This window comes from Elgaria multicarinata, chromosome 3 (genome assembly GCF_023053635.1).
Source record: "Elgaria multicarinata webbii isolate HBS135686 ecotype San Diego chromosome 3, rElgMul1.1.pri, whole genome shotgun sequence".
In the NCBI taxonomy this organism is placed as follows: domain Eukaryota; kingdom Metazoa; phylum Chordata; class Lepidosauria; order Squamata; family Anguidae; genus Elgaria; species Elgaria multicarinata.
In genome coordinates this window covers 39,839,315-39,861,390 of record NC_086173.1, presented here as the reverse complement: position 1 = coordinate 39,861,390, position 22,076 = coordinate 39,839,315, and the positions used below count along the sequence as shown (strand labels likewise).

Below are 22,076 nucleotides of genomic sequence, written 5' to 3'. Positions count from 1 at the left end.
AAATCAGGATGGAAATGGTTAATGGGATACTTTTCTTTTAAATTGAGACTATAAAATAAGGTTTCCACATACTTTTTATCCTCTGTTCATACTTTACATTGTGCCCCCTAGAGTGAGGGTTATGTCAGCATGTTCACTAGAACTAAAGGAATGTTTACAATATGATGGAAACTTTGACTGCTTTTGCTCTAAATGGTTTCAGATGCTCAGAGGACTAAGTTGGGAACAAATGTTTTTTCCCATTGATTTGGGGGTGGGATAATCTTATAGGTGTATATATCACACACACACACACTGAGACTCCTTGGCCTTACATTTTATCATGGATTTTAAATCGCAGACAGTGATTACTACCCTCAAAATGATACTTTTTTGTTAGTATTGAGCATCTATCTACGGCGTCCCCACACCATTTTATAATATTCACAAACTTGGTTCTTGAATCTAAAAACCCAGATTTGCAGGAAAATGACTCCAAAACAATGTTAGCACCCACATTAAATAAATGTCCTTGAACATTCTTCAATGTAATTACAGAGCTTCCAGAAACTGGGGAATTAATAGATATAATAGAAACAAATGAAAAAGGATAAATACCTCTTGCTTAGTTTAGGTGAGGTATTACTTAGACTGCACCAATCTAACCCTTGGCATCCAGTTCTAATTCTCAATTTCGAACTTAGCTCCTCTTTCTTTCCTTCCTTCTTGAAACAATACACTCCACTGGCACTTGTTCCTTATATGAAGTTCTGGCTATTACTTTTCTTCGGTTTGCCAAGATTAACCAATCACATTCTGCATGCCTAGATGTGAAAGAGGTAGGACTGCAGGGGAGCTGATGCCATTTTAGATAATGTGCAAGCTCCTAAGAAATAAAAGATACTTTTCGTTTAATTTTTTTAAAAAAAGCTCCTTTGACCAGCAGGAAAGAACATATATTACCTTATTTTAAATAAAAAAGAATATATTAAAGGATGTTTTAATATCCTTAAAAAATGAAGATGAAAAGAATGGATAAATTGAGAAAGTTGTGGATTAATATATTTGTACTTGTACATATAAGTAATGACTTCAAAAGTAGTCACAGACAGAGAGAGAACACAACTAAGGATGGGCCCCTCCTGAAGCCTATTCTCCCCAATAAACTGCTAGTTTAGTTTTCCAGATTGGATGAGGCACAGGGTGCCCCACAAATTTCCACAAATATTCACAGTTGATTTAGTGCAAAGAAAAATTGTAAATTTGAAAATAAAATCTGAATGGCTTTCTATATTAGCGTCCTGACCTGGTTGGAACTTAAAAAGAGCCCTCCTGGATCAGATCAAGGATCCATACAATTAGAACAAGAGTGCAACAGTATCCTTCCAGTTGTGTTCCCTAGCAAGTGGAATACATAAGCATACTTCTTCTGATACTGGAGGTAGCATACAGCCATCATGACTAGTAGCCATTGGAATTTCCAAGCATATATTATCTGTGCCTGGATAAGGACCCAAATGCTACATATACAGTTCCAAAACCATATAACAGCAGACTGTGATGTGATCCATGCATAGCCCTAGTTAAACCTTTGTCAACAATACTGTTAGTCTGAAGAATGGAGAAGCAGGGGAATAGATTCAGCCTCTCTTCCTATCTCTTCTTCTACCTTATCCGATGCTTGGTGCCATCACCAATCTGACTGGGACTACATTTACATGCAGCTTCCAAAACATGAGCGCCTTAAAATTGTTTGGAAGGTGCAAATGCGATCATACCACCTTGCTACCTATTTCTTTCCCACAGATTCTTCAACGTGTGTATGTGGGGAGGGTGTGGTGGGGACAGAGCAAGAGAAAGTTCACTTGCACAAGTTTTGATTTAATCCAGAGGAAATAAAGGATTATATGCTTATAAACACATATGAATATGTATATGACTGTGTTCTTCTCAACTCTTCAAGTATTTACTATATTGGTGTGCCACACTGATAGACTAGATTCTAGGATATAGACATAAGTATCGTAATAAGGCTTAAGTTTTCTAAATTAATTTTAGTACTACTTAAATTAGAGAGTCAACCTTTGGGATTGTAGAGAAAAACATCTCAAGAGTTTAATGGTCTAATAAAACAAACATTCTGTACATATGAAGCAAATAAGTAACTATTGTAGAAATCAAGCAAGGTCTCCCGCCAGTACCAAAAGTGGGGTTTATCAATTCTTTTCACAATACCACAGCCTATTAAACAAAACAAGAAAAATTATCAGGCACACTGAGCATTCACAACCCTCAACACTACCAGAGAAAAATAGTTTAGAATCTCTAAACACCACAAATCCTAATGTATCATGTTAAAAAATAGTTTTACACATCTAAATCTTGACATAAAAGGTTATTTCCTTCATGTATAACCAAAGAATACAGAATTAAATTGAAAGCAAGTATTGTTCAGGTCTGTCATCTCCAAATGAGCACAAACAGCTTCAGCACACTATGGAAAATGCTATGAAAATGCAAACCTGTCTTACATGGAATTGTCTATCAGATTCTGTAAAACATGACCTCCAAAACAGTGACATTGTACAAAGCCTTTCATTTTAAACAAGATCTGATCAGGCGTATACACTGGGGAGGGGGTGGAGAGAGAGGTATCATTACTTTCTTATGTAAACAAAAATAATAATGATAGAATGGATGTAAAGCAACCAGCTGGTGAGCATTTGCTCTGTATCATCAGCACTTTTAAGTGCTTTGGACATCACTCTCATGACAAATAGAAGAAAAGTAAATTTAAAAAATCCTCATCATCCTCATCAGCAAACACTTAAGCATAGATTACATCCACATAAGCTTTTGACAATTTAATGTGTTTGAAAATACTTCAGCCTACGTTACAATACTACCCATCACACATTTCATTCCAATTATAATAGTTGGTCCACGAAAAACGCATTTGCAGATGACTTACAAATACCTTACAAAATATTAAGTTACACTAAGAGTAAAGATCTTGTATATCAGCTTCTATGGCATTTCCCACACCACAGGGTAATCTTATGAGGTACACACAACTCAGTGCATTCACGGAAAACATGCCAATTCTGAACACACTATTACGGAAAGCCATTTAAAAATATATTGCTCAAACCTTTTTTCATTTAATTCATTTATTACATTACTATACCACTCCATAGTTGAAAACAAAATACAACAATGGGCTGTGTTAGGAAGGACACCTAAGCATGGGCCCTGGATCTTTTTTGAGCAGGGGCCCAAATCTTTTAGAGCTGCTCCAATTGCCATCATCTGCCTTAATATAAACTTGTTTCTTCCCCGAACTCCATAACCTTGCAGTTACTAGGAGACCTTAGAATTCACTCCCTTAGCAGACTAATAAGGAATATTCTGATATTTAAGACATTTTTTTCAATATCATTTCTGTGATGAATCCCCATCTGACTAGAGTATGGGCATGACTACACCAGCCCTATATCACGGGGTAGTCCCTAGATTGTCCCTGTGTGTCCAAATGACTCACAGGGGATCCCAGGGGCAACCCAGGATGACCAAGGACTTCCCCCAGGATATAGGGAATCGTGGAAAACCTGATTTTTCCACGGTCCCAGGACCATCCCACGGAGCACAGGCCATGTGGCCACTATTCCCGGGTCCTCCCATCATCCCCGCATGGAGCTGCACTGGGGCAGTCCATGCCCATTGGGGGTGAGGAGCGAGTTTGGGGGTTGTTGTTGTTTTACCTTTTTTTCTTTTTCTTTTTTGTGCGGAGGAGCACAACTGCTCTCCTTCTCCCACTTTGGAAAAAAAATGCTGGAGGAGGATTGCGGAAACCAGTAAGTCCGCGATCCTCCCTCCCTCCACACCCTATGGTGTAGACATGCCCTAAGTCTAATGCAGGGGGTATCCACAAAGGAAGAACTGGTTTGACCAGGAATGCAGATTAAAGCAACAAGCTCTGCACAAGCTCTAGAATACAGTCAGGGTCGATAGATCCAGTTCTGTTTTCAATAAGCTAAGAAACTATTCTATCATAAAGATCAATGGAGCGAGCTGGGACACTGCATAATACAAAAAGTATTACAGGACATTCTAGGAATTGGTAGCTACAGGAACACAAGACTCACTACCAGTGTGGCCCACAATCCTAGATTAAGAGTGCACTTTGTCTCTAGGGAAAGCCCCAGGGAAGGATGTGGAGTCCCCCGAGGTATTTAAACTGAGTGCTTACTGGTGGTCTCCCATTCTTACAAGGCTGTTTTGTGAAACTGATGTCTTTGATATTGTAGTTCCTACGAAAAAGAGCAGCAATTTTGAAATACATCAGATAAACTTTTTTAAGAAACCTTTTTTCTATAGAACTGCTAAAAGTCTGATGCAGATCTCTCATTTCTAGACCCTTTTCAAGATCAATAATTCCTTTAAAAAATCCAGTTAACTAAGATGCAATTTTTTAAAAAAAAATCCATATAATATATGTATAATTTGATTAAGTTAAATTTTACAGCTACTTTCACATTATTTGCTAACATAAATACATAAATAAATATTTGCTAACATAAATACATAAATAAATATTTGCTAACGTAAATGGTGGACCTAGAACGTAGATGTTTATAAAAGATAATCTAGCATTTCAGGCGGCTTGGATGCACTCAACACCACTGGTCCAAAGTGGGTAAGCAAGCCATATTTTGATTGCATACATTGCCATTTGGCTGATTTTGGTAGGCTGAACTTAAGTTTGTAATATAGTTGAAAGAAATTTGTCAAATAAGCTAGTTTCAGGTAAATATGTCACAGTTTGTCTACCTGCCTGACATAAAAATTTTCTACCTGCATTTTTCAGGTCAATATTACCGGTACATCAAAGATTAAGTTGAACTTGAGCGAAAGGGGCAGACTTAATTATCTTAGTTATAGAGCACCAAGTTTTCCTGGCAAACTGGATTGGAGAGGGAGTTCAACCCTAATGCTATCCAACAATTTAGCAGGACAATGAAATAAAATTCCAGGTAAAATTCCAGCGCATGATGAAGCAGTGAAGAGGCACAAACTACACCAAAACTGAGTATATTAAGAATTAAACAGAATACTTTCAAAGTATTAGACACTTAAACTAGAAAACTACTGTTTTAAATGACATGGTTTAAAAATAAGCTTTATACTGTATGAATTTATATTGTATTTTATATTATGGTTTTATACTTTGAATGGTTTTAATTTTTGTGAACCGCCCAGAGAGCTCCGGCTATTGGGCAGTATAGAAATATAACAAATAAATAAATAAATAAATAAAATTATACATATTATCAAGGAATCTGTGATGGTCCTTGTATAAAGAACATACTGAGAATGATTTAAAGATGAATAAATAAAATATACCCTTTCATTTTAAAGGGGTAATTAGTCTAACTTCATGTGAAGGCTGTATTTTGCATTTGTCCCATTATAAAATAGCATCGAACTTGAATCACATCAGGTAAACCTCAAAGAATGCATCAGTTTTCTACTGCACTATAGGATATTTTCATCTTCTTCCTTTTGGATTAGAATGCTATTTCCATCAGATTTATAAAGCAACAGCCATGATTCACTGAAAGTTAAGTACTTTGTAGTCCTATTGATTTCAAGGGAAGAGTTAACCACATACATGAATATCTCCAACTAAAATGAATGGGTCTTAGAAGTGCTGAACTTCAGGTGGATTGTACTCGAAGAAAGCTGAAGACCGTAGAGATGAAGACTCAAGAGATGCACATAACCAACTGTTGAAAGCAAGCTAAATCCTGAGGAAACAATCTTACAAAATAACTACACGCGCTCATTGCTTGGTTTATGCTGTAGAGCAGAACCCAAAGCCATAGCTCAGTGGTAGTGCACTTATTTTGCAGGTACAAGGTCATGCGTTCAATTTCCAGGATCACCCAAAGATTCTGGGCAATTATTATTATTATTATTATTATTATTATTATTATTTATTTATATAGCACCATCAATGTACATGGTGCTGTACAGAGTAAAACAGTAAATAGCAAGACCCTGCCGCATAGGCTTACAATCTAATACAATTACAATCTAATATCTGAAGAGGCACTGAATTCAAATTAGACAGTGCTGTATTAATGGACCAAAGGTCTGGCTCAATATTAGTTACCTTCGTATGTTTAAGTAATAATAAAATAATAATAATAATAATAAAAATTGAGCCTGAATCCATATCTCATTGTGCCACATTGCTTAAGACCAGTGGAATCATCCTCCGCAGCTGCTGGAAAACATGAGCACAGTTGGAACAGGTAAAGTTGAATTATTGGTAGTGCTGCTTTTTATAACTCAGCTTTCCCTAGTTTGGTGCTCTTCAGATATGTTGCACTACAATTTTTATCAATGCCCATGCTGGCTAGGGATTATGGGAGTTCTAGTTCAATTCACCTGGGCGACAGTAGGTTGGGGAAGGCTGCTGTAACTCACATATTAATGCACACTTCAGAAAACAATATCCCTGTGCAAATAGACAGCTTAGAGCAGTGGTTCCCAAACTTTTTCAGGTAACCGCCCCCTTGGTTCCACAAACTCATGCCCACTGCCCCCTTCCCTACACTATAAAAATCATTATTCAGAATAGCGGTTTTCAACAACCCACTAAGGAAGATAATAACAATAAAATATTTATTCAAAATCCAATTACATTTTTTTAGTTTATTCAATTAAACATAATTGATGAACTTGATCCAGTGATATCTTCTTTTCAAAGTCTGATAGTCATTTAGCAAGAATAGATATCACATTTAGTAACTAGGGTAGAGTATCTCACTATTCTGTAAATACTTAATGTGATGGATGGGCTTGATGAAGTGATACCAGTTTCCCAATGTCTGGTTTAAAGTCACTTAACATGAGTCTAAAATCACCACGTTTAGTAATCTGGAGCCGATTTCTTTGCATGGAGAGAAGTAGGCAGACCACACTAAAACCGCATTCCACCAAATATAATGTTGGAAATGCAACCAGGAGCTTCTGAACCACTCTCCATAGTGCAGGATAGCGATCAGAAATTTCCTTCTGTAACCAAAACTCCTGGTAGGATTTCTTAAACTTTGGCTTCAGTTCAATGTCATTTTGTAGCTCAATTGGCCCCTTTAAATGGGAAGCACTTGCCGACGGAGAGAAAAGAGAGCAAACGCCTCTGTTTTGCAGCCAGCGTGGCGGGGCACACCAAGCAGGGTATGTCTCTTCATTAGCGTTTTGGTGCTTTTGAAACATTTCAATTCACCATTAAAAGGACTCTTCTTAAACGGTATTAATACATGTGTGGATTCTTCCCCTATATGGCTTGGGACCAAACTACCTTCTCCCATAAAAATGTCCCTGGGTTTTAAGATCTTCTGGAGAGGCGCTTCTTGGAAAAGACCACTTCGAGCGCCCCCCTGCCACCCCTTTGCCTCTTAATGCCCCCCTATGCAATCCCACCGACTTTGGGAACCACTGGAAGCCTTAGAGTATCAGATCTACAAATTGTATACATTATACTTTAAAGCAAGAGAGTCTATAAGTGACAATAATGATTGTTAATTCAATATGTAGCACGCTAGTACTCTAAGAAACATAGGACTGTATCCAATGGTGTCCTTTCGCCCTGATGGATCAAATGTTGCCTCTCCCCTGCAGCCACATGTGTACCCCCCCAATCCTGTGCACAGAGTGGGGAAATCCTCTGGAGCAGGGTGTGTTGCAGGACAGAGGAGAGGAAGGGAAGCCTCTTTTGAATAAGCAAAGGTTCGCTCGTGTAACATTGGATTTAGCTCTTAGAGCACATTATGCATGGGGCTCCTATTTATTATTATTATTATTTTTATTATTATTTATTTATATAGCACCATCGATGTGCATGGTGCTGTACAGATAGCACAGTAAATAGCAAGACCCATGCACATATTCATCAGGCCCAGATGAGCTTAAAGATAAAAAGTATATGAGATACCTTCAGGACATACTCTAGGCCCATGTTTCATTTACTGAAAGCTCAAACACATGTTGAATTGCCAGAATTATTTTGTCCACGATGCATCTTATTTCACTTTTACTATGTTTAACTTTTACTATGTTTACCATTTTTTTTCATTTCTTCCAGCTTTCTTGCTTTTTACCTGCATCCTTTTAAACCCTGCTTTTAAGCATCTGATGTATATACTTAGCTGATAGTTTGCCACATAAATAGCAATGTAATTTTCCCTCATTGCCATTTTCTGTATTCATTACAAATGAGATTATATGCAGAAAGATTTGGCTTAATAAGTGATCTGTCGCACATAACATGCTGTTACAATTCAACTAATATAGTGATCAGAAAGAAAAAAACCCTTGCCCTAAGCAATCATATAGGCATTACACATCCTCAGTCATGGTGTGTAAACATTTTAAATTACCTTTTAAAGAAACACCAATATCTTATATTAAAGTCATTTCCAACAAAGAAAACATGGCAGTGACTAGTGTGCCAGCATTAAATATAAATCAGCACTGACAGGAAATGTTTGGCAATTACAAGTACTGCAAAGCAGAAAAGGTATGTTTGGGTTCCCCCCCCCCCGCCCCACAGGAAATCTAAAGTAATAGATGCATTATGCTAAGCCTTATTTGTACTGTACTTCATTTTAGAATTGCTGCCAATCACTATTGTAAATCAATTGCATGCTCCCCCCTTCACAGAAAAGATAAAAAAGAGACCCCAATCCCCCTTTCCATGCTTAAGATACAATCCTGCCGCCATTCTAAAATCAAAGTGCATGCAGGGAATGATTCCTTAAGGAATTACTGATAAATCACTTCTTTTCTGGGATGTAGTTATATAAATATAGTTTCCGTTGAAGATTACTCTCCCACCTCAAGGGGCAACTGGACTAAACCTAAAGAGCTAGCTTGGGAAGACCAATTAAAAGTTGGGATGCCCTTTTATTGTTAAATTTCTCATTAAAATGCGCACATATTTGCAAACAGGATTTCTGAAGAAAAATTATAAATAATCACTGAGTGAGCCTACATCACAATATAACTTCTCTGTACTGTGAAATGACTGCCAAGGGAGGATTAAGGTGTAATGGTCATCATTCCTGATTTCTCTCCAGCATCCTGTATTGAGAGGTATGCTGCTTCTGTACATGGTTCTATTGCTTGCTGTCATAGCTATTAAAAAGCATAAGGTGTCATTCTCTGACTAGGGACAGTGCCAACATTCCATATATACAAAATGCGGCAAGTCAGGTGACATAAGGGTAGCGAATTACAAAATGACATATAGTGCAAGTCCCAAGTTTAAAGTAGCAAGACCCATCCTATTCTTCCATACAGTGAGCTAGAAATGCTTAGGTGTCTAATAGTTTAATGTAAGAGCAATGCCAGACTTTGGAAGACTATGGGCCAGTTCAGAAGACACTTTAAACCATGACTTTAACCATGGTGGTTACCCAGAAAGCCAGACTGTGTTCAGAAGACACTTTAAAACATGGCTTTAACCACAGTGAATAAGGCTTTTTGCTTTATTCACCATGGTTAAAGCCGTGGTTTAAGGTGTCTTCTGAATGGGGCTAATAACTACATGTCTAACCATCATAAACATAAATGTAGGGTACTTTTTTTCTTCTGTAAAAAACAAAGCACATCCTTAAAGGTATTTTTAATGATGGCTGGAGAAAATGGGGGGGGGGGAAGTCAATATAGTGAAGAAATACTGGACCAAGAGAACATTCAAATGGTTCAAGCATAAGCTTTTGAATTATACACAACTCTTTTAGAAGCTCAGACGTCACTTCTTGATTTTTCCCCTTTTGCTTTATATGGCAAAAGTCTTCAATAATGCTTGATTGCTTGAACCCCACTCAAGTGCATCCCGTTATGACTTAGTTTCCACAAACGGCAGTTGAAGCATGTGTGTAGAAGTGGGTGGGTGGGTGCGCATGTACAGTCGTGTGAAAAAGAAAGTACACCCTCTTGGAATTGTATGATTTTACATATCAGGACATAATAACAATCATCTGTTCCTTAGGTCTAAAAATTAGGTAAATACAACCTCAGATGAACAACAACACATGACATATTACACCGTGTCATGATTTATTTAACAGAAATAAAGCCAAAATGGAGAAGCCATGTGTGAAAAAGTAGGTATACCTTATGATTCAATAGCTCGTAGAACCACCTTTAGCAGCAATAACTTGAAGTAATCGTTTTCTGTATGACTTTATCAGTCTCTCGCATCATTGTGGAGGAATTTTGGCCCACTCGTCTTTACAACGTTGCTTCAGTTCATTGAGGTTTGAGGGCATTTGTTTATGCACAGCTCTCTTAAGGTTCCGCCACAGTATTTCAATCGGGTTGAGGTCTGGACTTTGACTGGGCCATTGCAACACCTTGATTCTTTTCTTTTTCAGCCATTCTGTTGTAGATTTGCTGGTGTGCTTGGGATCATTGTCCTGTTGCATGACCCAATTTCGGCCAAGCTTTAGCTGTCGGACAGATGGCCTCACATTTGACTCTAGAATACTTTGGTATACAGAGGAGTTCATGGTCGACTCAATGACTGCAAGGTTCCCAGGTCCTGTGGCTGCAAAACAAGCCCAAATCATCATCCCTCCACCACCATGCTTGACAGTTGGTATGAGGTGTTTGTGCTGATATGCTGTGTTTGGTTTTCGCCAAATGTGGAGCTGTGCATTATGGCCAAACTTCTCCACTTTGGTCTTGTCTGTCCAAAGGACATTGTTCCAGAAGTCTTGTGGTTTGTTCAGATGCAACTTTGCAAACCTAAGCCGTGCTGCCACATTCTTTTTAGAGAGAAGAGGCTTTCCCCTGGCAACCCTTCCAAACAAACCATACTTGTTCAGTCTTTTTCTAATTGTACTGTCATGAACTTTAACATTTAACATGCTCACTGAGGCCTGTAGAGACTGAGATGTAACTCTTGGGTTTTTTGCAATTTCTCTGAGCATTGCACGGTTTGACCTTGGGGTGATTTTGCTGGGACGTCCTCTCCTGGGAAGATTGGCAACTGTCTTGAATCACTTTCCACTTTTGAATCATCTTTCTCACTGTAGAATGATGGACTTTAAATTGTTTGGAAACTGCCTTATAACCCTTCCCAGATTGATGGGCAGCAGCAATTGCTTCTCTAAGTTCATTGCTGATGTCTTTCCTCCTTGGCATTGTGTTAACACACACCTGAATGCTCCAGACCAGCAAATTGAAAAAACTTCGACTTTTATAGAGGTGGTCATACATGCTGATGATCAATTAATCACGGGCATTTGATTAGCAGCACCTGTCTGCTACTTAGCATCTTAATTCCTATGGAAGCAGTAGGGGTGTACTTACTTTTTCACACATGGCTTCTCCATTTTGGCTTTATTTCTGTTAAATAAATCATGACACGGTGTAATATGTCATGTGTTGTTGTTCATCTGAGGTTGTATTTACATAATTTTTAGACCTGCTAAGGAACAGATGATTGTTATTATGTCCTGATATGTAAAATCATACAATTCCAAGAGGGTGTACTTTCCTTTTCACACGACTGTATATATAGGCAGGGAATAATTTGTATAGAGGAACACTCAATAATGCAATCATGTGACTCAAGCAGTACAATCCAGACACAGGTTTACAATCTCACATTCATTTAATGCACATAGGAAAGAAGCATGCTCCTACATGTGCTTATTAAACACCTGAATGCAACAGCTGAGGATGCTCTGTGGCCACAATCAGAAACTCCGCCACTCATTGGGTTCACAATGAGCAGAGTCCTCTGCACATAGCAGCTGAAAGTGCAGGAATGCTGTTCAGGTATTCAATGCCCTCCCCACACACATCAATTGTACGTGTAATCTGAACACCTAAGCGGGGCTCTTACTGTTTGAGAAAACTATACTTATGTTTATTGGACTGTAAACCATCTATCTTCAGGTTCAGTTTATACTCCCTCAGCTTCAAAAGTAAAAGGAACAAAATATGATAGGTGGTAATAAATGACATTTTTTTCTAAATAGCAACTGTACTAAAACAATAAGTTTTGTGTTTTCAGTATGGCAGAGTAAAACATTTTCAACCCTATTATAAGAGAAGATAAACAGAAATTGTAATTTGATACATTTAAAGAACTCTCAGAATAAAAATCTAAATGACATAATCATAAAATTCAAGTTTTGGAAAAGTGTACAAGGCTATAAATTTACCATTCTGAATTATTCTATTGTTAATTTAGGTGAATTTTTTTTAAATAGTGATCTCTTTATAAAAGCTGAAATATATTTACTATAGGGAATCCAAAGGTTCAGCATTCCAGTGAAATAATATCTTCAGCACTTTAAAATATCCTCTTTAGGCCAAAGAGATAACACGAATAAGGGGATGCAGACCTCTGCTTTAGGTCTGACATTGTATGAAAGCAGCTTCAAATGGCTTCTATTATTCTAGATAAATTGCATTCTAGCATTTATTGAAATGTTTGTAGTATAAAACTTCTAGTCTGTTTAGGATATCTGCTTTTCTCAGGAAATTATTTCCATAACTTTGAAACAGGCGCAAAATTAAATTAGGCTAAACATGTGGAAATACTATTCTCTGTAATGAAAAAAAAAGACAAGCCTGGATTTTCACACTTGCATTGCTGGTAGGTTGAAAAACATTCTTCTCCCCAGAAATAGAGTTTGCTGCATACTGATCAATCTTAGATCAATGAAAGGATATAATGATAACTGTTACGCTACACAAGCAGTTACAATCTGTTAACATCACAACTTTATATACTTTTGGCTGAAAGGAAAGAAGCATCAAACATGGCAGATTCTGCCCTGAAGAAGACAAACCACTGACAATATTATTTTAGGTTTACATTTATTGCAACAAATACCAAGAGTGCAATCCTATAGCTGTCTACTCAGAAGTAAGTTCCAGTATTTTCAGTTATTTGGGCTTACTCTGAGTCCCAGATAAATGTGCATAGTATTGCAGCCTTAGGCTGAAATCACTTACCTCAAAGCAAGCCCCAAAATAAGGGGGCTTAATTCTTTGTCTTTTATGAGTATGTCTTAGCAAAATGTACAGCATGCATAGGATTAGGCTGTACATTTTGCTAAGACATACTCACAAATGACGTACTTCTAACATATATCTTACCTTTCAATTTCAGTAGAATGAGTAAGTGTTACACTTAAAAGTGGCCAGGTTCTTCTTTTAAAAATCGCGTTAACTGAGCACGATATTTTTCCTGCCTTGAGAAAAATATTAGTGTCCAACAAAATTCTGTGACCTTATGTTTTCCCACACTTCATATATGTATCACTTCCTTGGCTTGATCACTAATATCCACTTGGTTTCTGTGTTGTGTGAAACTTCTGAATCTGTAGATTTGAAGAAAAGCAAATCCAGAGCCGCTACAGATTTGAAGAACCTGCTTTTCCCATGTGTTTTCTCCTGGTGGAACATGCCATTTATCTTCAACAGCACAGGCATAGAAAATAAACCAGGCAGGCCATTGCTTTATTTCCGCTTTCCTGAAGTAGCTTAGGGAAATATGGCACCTAACTAATCATCTCTTGTCTTCCTTCTTTGCATCTTCAGACAGGTGCCCTTCAAACACAGACATTGTTTTGAGACTTGATCCCATGTGGCTGGGAGCTGCATATAAATAAGGGGACTATGCGTGATTTCCTATATCTGTGTACCTAACTCTGTAGTTGTGCATGTGTCAGATCCAAGCATTACAGTAGCAGTGATGAAAAACCTTTTGCCCAGCCTAATACAGTTTATGGTAGTTCCACTGAGGCTCCAGTTGTGTTATTCTATACAGATACTTGGATGATGTTTCTTTAATTTTCTTCCTAGGGGCAGCCATATTAATAAAATTTGAATGTTAACTCTTTTCTTACACACATTGCCCCCAATTCTAATTTCTACATCCAGGATAGTATAACCTACTTGAGAAGCTTAAGTGCCTATTTGCCCTTGTTGTCTCCGCCTTCGTTTCCTCCATCTCCTCCTCCTCCTCTTCAAATGACAACTTGAATATCCCATTGCTCAACTGCCCTCAACACAGTTCTACTGCAATGGCCAAGGAATAACTTATCAACCCTTATCAGCCTGCCTGATCACTAAGCTCATCAGATAGCTTGCTCCTAGTGGTTTTGCATGAAACTATGGCCCGATTAGAGTCTATTCAGACATGGGCCTTCACTGTGGTAGCTCCCTTTCTATGGAACTCCCTGCTTCGGGAGGGCAGGCAGTCACCAGCATTGTGTGGTTTTTTTTGTTTGTTTCTTGGCACCTCCTGAAAACATCTCTATTTCAGGAAGCCATGGTTTTCGCTGGAATTCTGCTTTTAAAATTCTTAATATGGTATGTTATTCTTTTATTTTCTATTGTTCACCACTCCAGAATCTGTTTAGATGTGGACAGTTACATAAAAATTGTAAAGAAAGAAAGAAAGAGCTTGTTGGCATAGCCTATATCCAAAAATTTCAATATTAGAATATAGTGTCTTCATGTTTGATACTTAAGATCAATCACATGCTGTATTTCTGCATTTTACAGATGAAAACATTTATTCATTTATTCTTATTGTTGCTTTTATATCCCGCCTCTTTTCCTGCAAGGAACCCAAAGGGGCATACATAATCCTCCTCCTCTCCACTTTATCCTCACAACAACAACCCTGTAAGGTGAGTTGGGCTGAGAGTCTGTGACTGGCCCAAAGTCACCTAGTGGGTTTCCATGGCCGAGTGGAGACTAGAACCTGGGTCTCCCGACTCCCAGTCTGACACTCTAGCCACTACACCACACTGGCTCAAACATTGCTACCAAATCCTCATGCACGGAAGAAGCAGTATGAAACCTGGATGCAAAAGTAACTCTGGCATCAGCAAAGTTGTAACAATCTTTGTTAGACCCATTCCAAGAAAGAAATAACACCTCATTAGAGATATTTTACTTACCTCAGAATATCATCCAGTTTTCGTATTGTCTTGTGAGAATCCACTCTCTCTTTATCAAAGTCATTCTGTAATCCATGAATCTAACATTTTAAAAAAAGGAGGGGGGAGTTACATTCTAGCAATCACACATCATCAGAATTGTGATGTGCCCACTCTCATTCATGCTTTGTGACTTCCAGATTACACTTCTGTAAATGCACTCTATTTGAAAGAACATATTCTCCCTTATGAGCCTGCCTGTGCTTTGAGATCTTCTGGAGAGGCCCTTCTTTCAGTCCCACCTTCTTCACAGGCACGCTTGGTGGGAACATGGGAGAGGGCCTTCCCGATGGCTGCTCTGGAACTCTCTTCCTGGGGAAGCTAGGCTGGCTCCCTCCTTGATGGGCTTTCAGAAGCAGGCTAAAACTTTTTTTGTTCAAGCAGGCCTTTGGAGAATAATCCAGCCCTCCATCTATGTTAATGTCCTATAATTTTGTTGTGTATTTTTTAATTGTTTATGGTTTTGTTTCCCTCCCCCCCAATGTATATTTTAAACTTTGTAAGGCCGCCTTGAGGCCCAGCATTGGGCAAAAGGCGGGATACAAATAATAATAATAATAATAATAATAATAATAATAATAATAATAATAATAAGGGGCTGCCTTTGAAGATGATTCATAAAATTCACCTAACGAAGTATGCGGCAGGCTGCCTGTTAAGAAAGGCAGATAAGCATGCTTACATGCTTTCAGGTATCTGCACTGGCTACCAATTTGTTTCAGCTTCTAACTGAAACAAAGCTGATTTATACCTCAAAAGCAGGGTGGGAAACTTGTGGCCCTCGAAGTGTTTTGGCCAAAAGAACAGGTAGCTTACCTGTAACTGTGGTTCTTCGAGTGGTCATCTGTGCATTCACACATATGGGCCCTATGCCTGTGCGGAGCCTTGATTCGGGAACCTTCCAAAGCTGAAGTCATTTTGGCGGGAACCCCTCCTCGCTGTCCTACTGCGCATGCCCAGCAGGGGTTCCTGCTCATTCCCCTCAGTCCCTAGAGACCGCCAATGGTCCCTGTACCGAAGGGTGATCCTCAATCGGTATCAATGAAGTACATTAACAACAAAGAGGGAACGGTGGATGGGTTTTGTGAATGCACAGATGACCACTTGAAGAACCACAGTTACAGGTAAGCAACCTGTTCTTATTCTTCGTGGTCTCTGTGCATCACACATACGGGCGAGGGAAGGTGTTCATAATCACCGCAGTATCACCAAAGAACCACACGTCTAAAACGACAGTCCTTCCTGTCCACCAATACAACAAGTCTTTGATGTGTTGTAGTATTTGGAGATGCATCTTTCGTGCATCTAGATGGTTTGGAAATTTGCAGACAAACCAATTTTGAAGTCGTCTCATCCACAAACGAGCCCATTGAACTACACATATTCTCCATGCCATGAGTCCTAGAATTTCCTGTATCAGGAACACTGAGCTGTTTCAAGGCCAAACTAATCGAAGTGCAAGCACAATCGTGGTCTCGACTCGGTCTGATGGCAGGAATGCCCTGGAAACGGTGGAATCTATTATGGCCCCAATAAATGGGATCATTTGTGTAGGTTGAAGCTTGGTTTTTTCTACACTCACAAGGAGGCCAAGACTATTCAAGTGCCTCAGGTCCAGGATAGGTTGAAGACCTCCATCCCTCTTTCATGCCATAAAATAACGGGAGTAAAACCCATCCATTAATTGTCCTCGTGGGACTCTTTGGATAGCACTTTCTCCAACAGAGTAAAGGTCTCCTGCTGCAAGATGTCGGATGGTGGAATAACTCTTACAGTACTGACGGGAGAGAGAACATCGAATTCTATCTTGTAGCCAACATCATAATGTCGAGAATCCATTTGTCCGTCGTAATTCTTGCCCATAACGGGAAATATTTTCAAGGTGTGTTTCCCAAAAGTGGAATGTCTAGCTGACAGGTGATGAGAACGAAGTCAAAGACAGCATTTGGAAGCATGGCTCGAGGATGTCTTACCCTACGTGAAGTGAGACTGGGCAGATCTTTTCCTTCACTTCAATGGTTGTTGGTAGTGGAAGTTCAGGTCAGTATTCCTCTATGAAAATATTGAGGCAGGGATCAGAACCATTTACATGGCTTATATTGGTGTTGACATTGGTGGTGTTGATTAATGCCTATTTTTCTCGCTGTATCTGTTGCTTTTTGGATAGTATCTATTGCCTCATCTGTTTTTCAATGGAACAATCCCATGCCATCGAATGGCAGGTCCTCAATACATGATCATGTCTCCGATGTTAGGCCCACTGACCTGAGCCAGGCATGCCAGCAAAGGGTAATAGCCCCTACCATTGCTTTTGCTCTGTAATCAGACTGGTGCCTGGCCATATTTATTTGCTGCCTCAACAGCTTGCTGGCTTCATCCTGAAACAGCCTGGCAAACTCACAACAATTCTCTGGGAGGTAATCGCAGAGGGACGATATTTTCTCCCAAAGAAAAAGTTGGTAATAGTGGCCTCATATAGTGGTCTCATAATTCACTACTTTAATGCTTAAGGCAGATGTAGAATACATATGTCTGCCCAGGGGATCTAAGCACCAGCCTTCCCTGTCGACAGTGCAGTGTGCAGCTTTGGAGATCGGCCCTGCACTGATTCCACAATCACAGAATTTGGTTTAGGGTGAATGAAAAGAAATTCTTCATTTTTTTGTTGAATATGGTTTGCTTCAAGTCTTTTAGATGTGGGGGCCACTGATGAAGGCATTTTCCAAGACTGCTGTATGGTACTCAATAGTGTAGGTAGAAAAGGTATCGACACCGGAGCCATGGCCCCAGTAAACATAGCATCGAAAACTGGGTCAGATAACTTTTTGTCATCTGATGCTTGTCAAGCCCTAGTGATTGAGCCATCCAAAGGATTTGGTCAGTAAAGCGAGCTGTATCCTCAGACAGGGATGCGTGATCTGGAATGACAAGAACGTCACCCGGAGAAGAAATAGATGGCAGCACAGATGAGTATGAGGAGTCCGACTTGTAATCTTCCATCGATTGTGGGGAGGATTCTCAGACAGTGAGCCATATTCAACAAACAATGTCTGTCATGTGCAGTGGCAGACGGTTGCCATCTCGCCCTTTCTGGAAAACTCTCTGGGCCTCTCTTGGCTTGCCAGTCACCACAACAGTAGGGGTGATGAGAAGGAGGCATACATTTCAGAAAACTTTCCCACCTTACTAAGCAAGAACGTGAACATTCCCGGTGCCAACTGTCCCAATACCAGCCATATTGCAGTCTAGAATGGTGTGAGGCCATCGATTCTGGAGATCGGTAGCGGGGGCTGCGTTCACGATATCAAGACCCTCACTCCATGCAGTCAACCAAATGTCGGTTGCGTTGTGGACTCGACTCCCTTGATCGGCGTCGTGGAGTCAGCTCTCTAGATCGGTATCAAGGGGTTGGTTTCCTAGATTGGTGTTGATAAATTGTTTCCCTGGATCAGCATGAAGGTGACGATTCCATGGATTCGAGTTGAGGTGACAGCTCTCTGTATCGACGTCAAGGAGCTGGTTCTCAGGACCGACCCCTGGGGCTTGACTCAAAAGATAGAGCACAGATATCCTCCTGCCCAGGTGGTAAACAGGCTGGGCAAAGTTGTGTAGATTATTGGTCCACTGTTGGGGTGTCGCAGACTTCGCCCTCTGACATCAAAAAGGGTCTGGCCAATTCCAAGCCAGGCAAAACTGGGTTAGTTACCCTAACTGGGGAGTCTAACATTGGAGGCAGCAGAGGCAAACTCAACATTAGAGGCGAATTTTTCTTTTTTTTATCCTCCTTACTTTTCTTCTTTTTGTCATGAAGTTCTGCAGCCGATTTTTGCTCTCTGGCCTTTTTTGACTATATTCACCACCAATGAATGACTTGGAGTAGGTGGGTCTGTAAGCAACGGGAGTTGCGCGGAGGTGCTCATAGATGAAGAAGCCTGCGCCATAGAGTGTCCTGACTTCTCCTTGACCCTCTCAGTAAGTCTTGATGTACGAGCAGTGTCGACGGCTTTTAGTTTCCTTTTCCAAAGGACTGCTTTAAGCCTGTCTGAATGGTTTTGACGGGTTTGTTTTGAAACCCCCTGACAATGATGACAGGATTCAACTAAGTGTGTCTCCATGAGGCAAAAAAGACAAAGCGAGTGTCCGTCGGTGTGTGTGTGTTGTTGTTCCCTCACTTGACTCACTTACAAAAAGGTGCCTTCAGTGCCATACACAGCCCCCTCAATGGGTCTGAAGAAAAATAAGGATTTTTTTTTTAACACTGACAAGAAAAGCTAACAGAAAATACTATGGAAAGAACAACTTCATCTAACGAATTTACCAAAAAAAGAAGCTCTAGAAGAGCGGAAGATTCCTCCAAGGCACCTAGTAAGACAGTCAAAAACAAATTGAGGGGAATGAGCTGGAACCCCTACTGGGAATGTGCAGTAGGATGGTGGGGAGGGCTTCCCGCCAAAATGACTTCAGTTTTGGAAGGGTCCCGAGCCCATACGTGTGATGCACAGAGATCACGAAGAACTCCTATCAACTCTCACCATTGACTATGCTGGTTAGGACTGTGGTTGTAGGCCAAAACAACTGGAGCACCACAAGTTGCCTATATTTGCTTTAAAGCCCTGAGCATCATTGATCCTGATTACCTCAGATAGGTCTCCAGCCATATGCACCCCTCAGCATTTGAGATGGCCAAATTAGCTTCCAGCAGGATCAGGTCCTTTTCAGAAGCAGCTCCAATGTTCTAGAATTCTCTTCCCCATACTCTTTGGCCTGGATTCCATTGTTCAACTACCCAGTTGAATTTTAAGATGCCTTTTAATAATGTGGTACTTTTAATAATGTATTAGTTTTAAATGTTTTAATCAATTATATGTATTTTATGGCCTTTGCATTTGTGTTGTACATCACCTCGATCCGGAGAGAGAGGCGGGTAAATAATAATAATAATAATAATAATAATAATAATAATAATAATAATAACTACTGCTGTGATTTCTAGAGAAACGCTTGGCATATTTTGTTCCCTCTTTGAAAACCCATTTAATTTCTCAGATTAAAGAAGAATGTATATTGTTAGTACAGAGCAAGTGTAAATGTGAACTAATAAGATCTTGAGGGCTGCTATACTATACTGTAAAAAAGAGAAAACAAGGGAAGCCCCAAAAATTATTTCTTAAACAAAGGTGAGCCTTCCATTACAATTATCTACTTCATTCTTGATGATTATGATCACAGATTTTACATTCGCATGCTACTCAACACTACCTATTCTTCCATTTAAACAAAATTAGAGTCATGCGAAACCATTAAGATCACTTTAAATATCTGCAAATGAAATGTTTGGTTGCTACTGATTCTGCTCTGTGGAGGGTCTTTTGTTATGAAGCTAGCTTTTCTTTAATGGTCCAACAGAGTCAAAACTTGTAAACCTTCCAGGCAGGGTGTGAAACGCATATGTTCTCAATGATTTTGCCTGCGGCAAATTAGGTGTTAAGTCTGTTTTATCTTTTAATATGGTTCAGATGCCACGTGGACATGCCAGCTTCCTGCAGAAATGTTGGAGAAATTTGCATGGATTTAAATGAGTTCAGATTTCTACGAATCTGAGTTGCAGATTCAACAACGGAACATTATTATTTTTTGAGTCATATGGACTTGGGGAATTATTTTTTAAAAACTTTTGGGGAGATTTGTGCAATTTCTTTTGTTTGCAAATGTGCACTTGCAAATCTGCGCATTTGTAAGTGTACAAAATTCTTATCCAAAAATTCAGTTCCGTCAATGAGGAGACGACAGAACAAAAGATGCTTGACAATCCACTAAAGACAGAATGGATTTAACAAATTCTGCACATCTCTAGCTTCATGTCATGTAAATTTAAGGATAGTTGTGACTGTGTATCTAGTGAAGATATCTAGTTTAACAAGCTACAATAAATAAAATAATACAATTAATAACAAAGATATCACTCTTGTGTTGCAAGTAATCTCAGCACAAATTTCCACTGATGCAAATCCATTTAATGCTTCGGAAGAGATTTCCATTTTTAAGAGGTAGCATGAAAACCATGTATTGAAGCAATCCATTCTCCTTTTTCAAATACATTTTTAAACACATTTTTCCAGGTCTCATAATCAGATTCATAGCAACTGCTGTTTGCACTTTCAATCTCCTTGTGGAATATAAAGAGGTGATTATGTACATGTAAAGAGTAAAGTATATACACTAGCTTTTAGCATATCAGAAAGTCCACATAGAGCTATGTACAGCCTAAAACAGCAGAACCACACTAAAATGTTTGTTCCCTGGCTGGTATAAATGATAGCATTTTCAGTGTGGCTGGAAAAATATCCCAATCCAAGCAACAACATATAAGAAATATATGTGGATAAGGAGACATTTTTCTCCCTCTCTCAAAATACTAGAACCCAGGGTCATCCCATGAAACTGGTGGGAGATCCAGGACAAATAAAAGGAAGTACTTCTTCACACAGCACATAGTTAAATTATGGAACTCACTACCACAAGATGTAGTGATGGCCACCAATCTGGATGGCTTTAAAAGGGGATTGTATAAATTCCTGGAGGCAAAGGCTATCAATGGCTACTAGCCTTGATGGTTGTGTGCTATTTCCAGTATTCGAGGCAATAAGCCTGCATGCACCAGTTACTGGGGAACATGGGTGGGAAGGTGCTGTTGCACCATGTCCTGCTTGTTCATCCCTGGCTGATGGCTGGTTGGCCAGTGTGAACTGAGTGCTGGACTAGATGGACCATTGGACTGATCCAGCATGGCACTTATTATGTTCTTATGCAAACACACTATAAAGATTAGCAGGCCTACCCAGATAAATTTTAAACCTAAGAATTTTAAGATGTCCTGATTGTTATTTTAATATTGTATTAGTTTTATATGCTTTTTTAACTAGCTTTATGCATTTGATTTATATTGTATTGTTGTACTTAATGTTGTTCCCCACCTCGATCCAAAGGGAGAGGCAGGTAATAAATAAATAAATCGTCGTCATCGTCATCTTCATCATCTTGTTCATTTTGGAA

General features: G+C 39.3%; 1 protein-coding gene across 1 annotated transcript in view; it reads right to left on the bottom strand.

Moving 5' to 3' along the window:
• Positions 1-22,076, bottom strand: part of CEP112 (centrosomal protein 112) — a 286,793-nt gene that overhangs the window by 178,226 nt on the left and 86,491 nt on the right. The window contains exon 17 of the mRNA XM_063120035.1: positions 14,985-15,064. Within this exon, the coding sequence (XP_062976105.1) occupies positions 14,985-15,064 (80 nt within the window). The remainder of the gene's footprint in view (positions 1-14,984; positions 15,065-22,076) is intronic.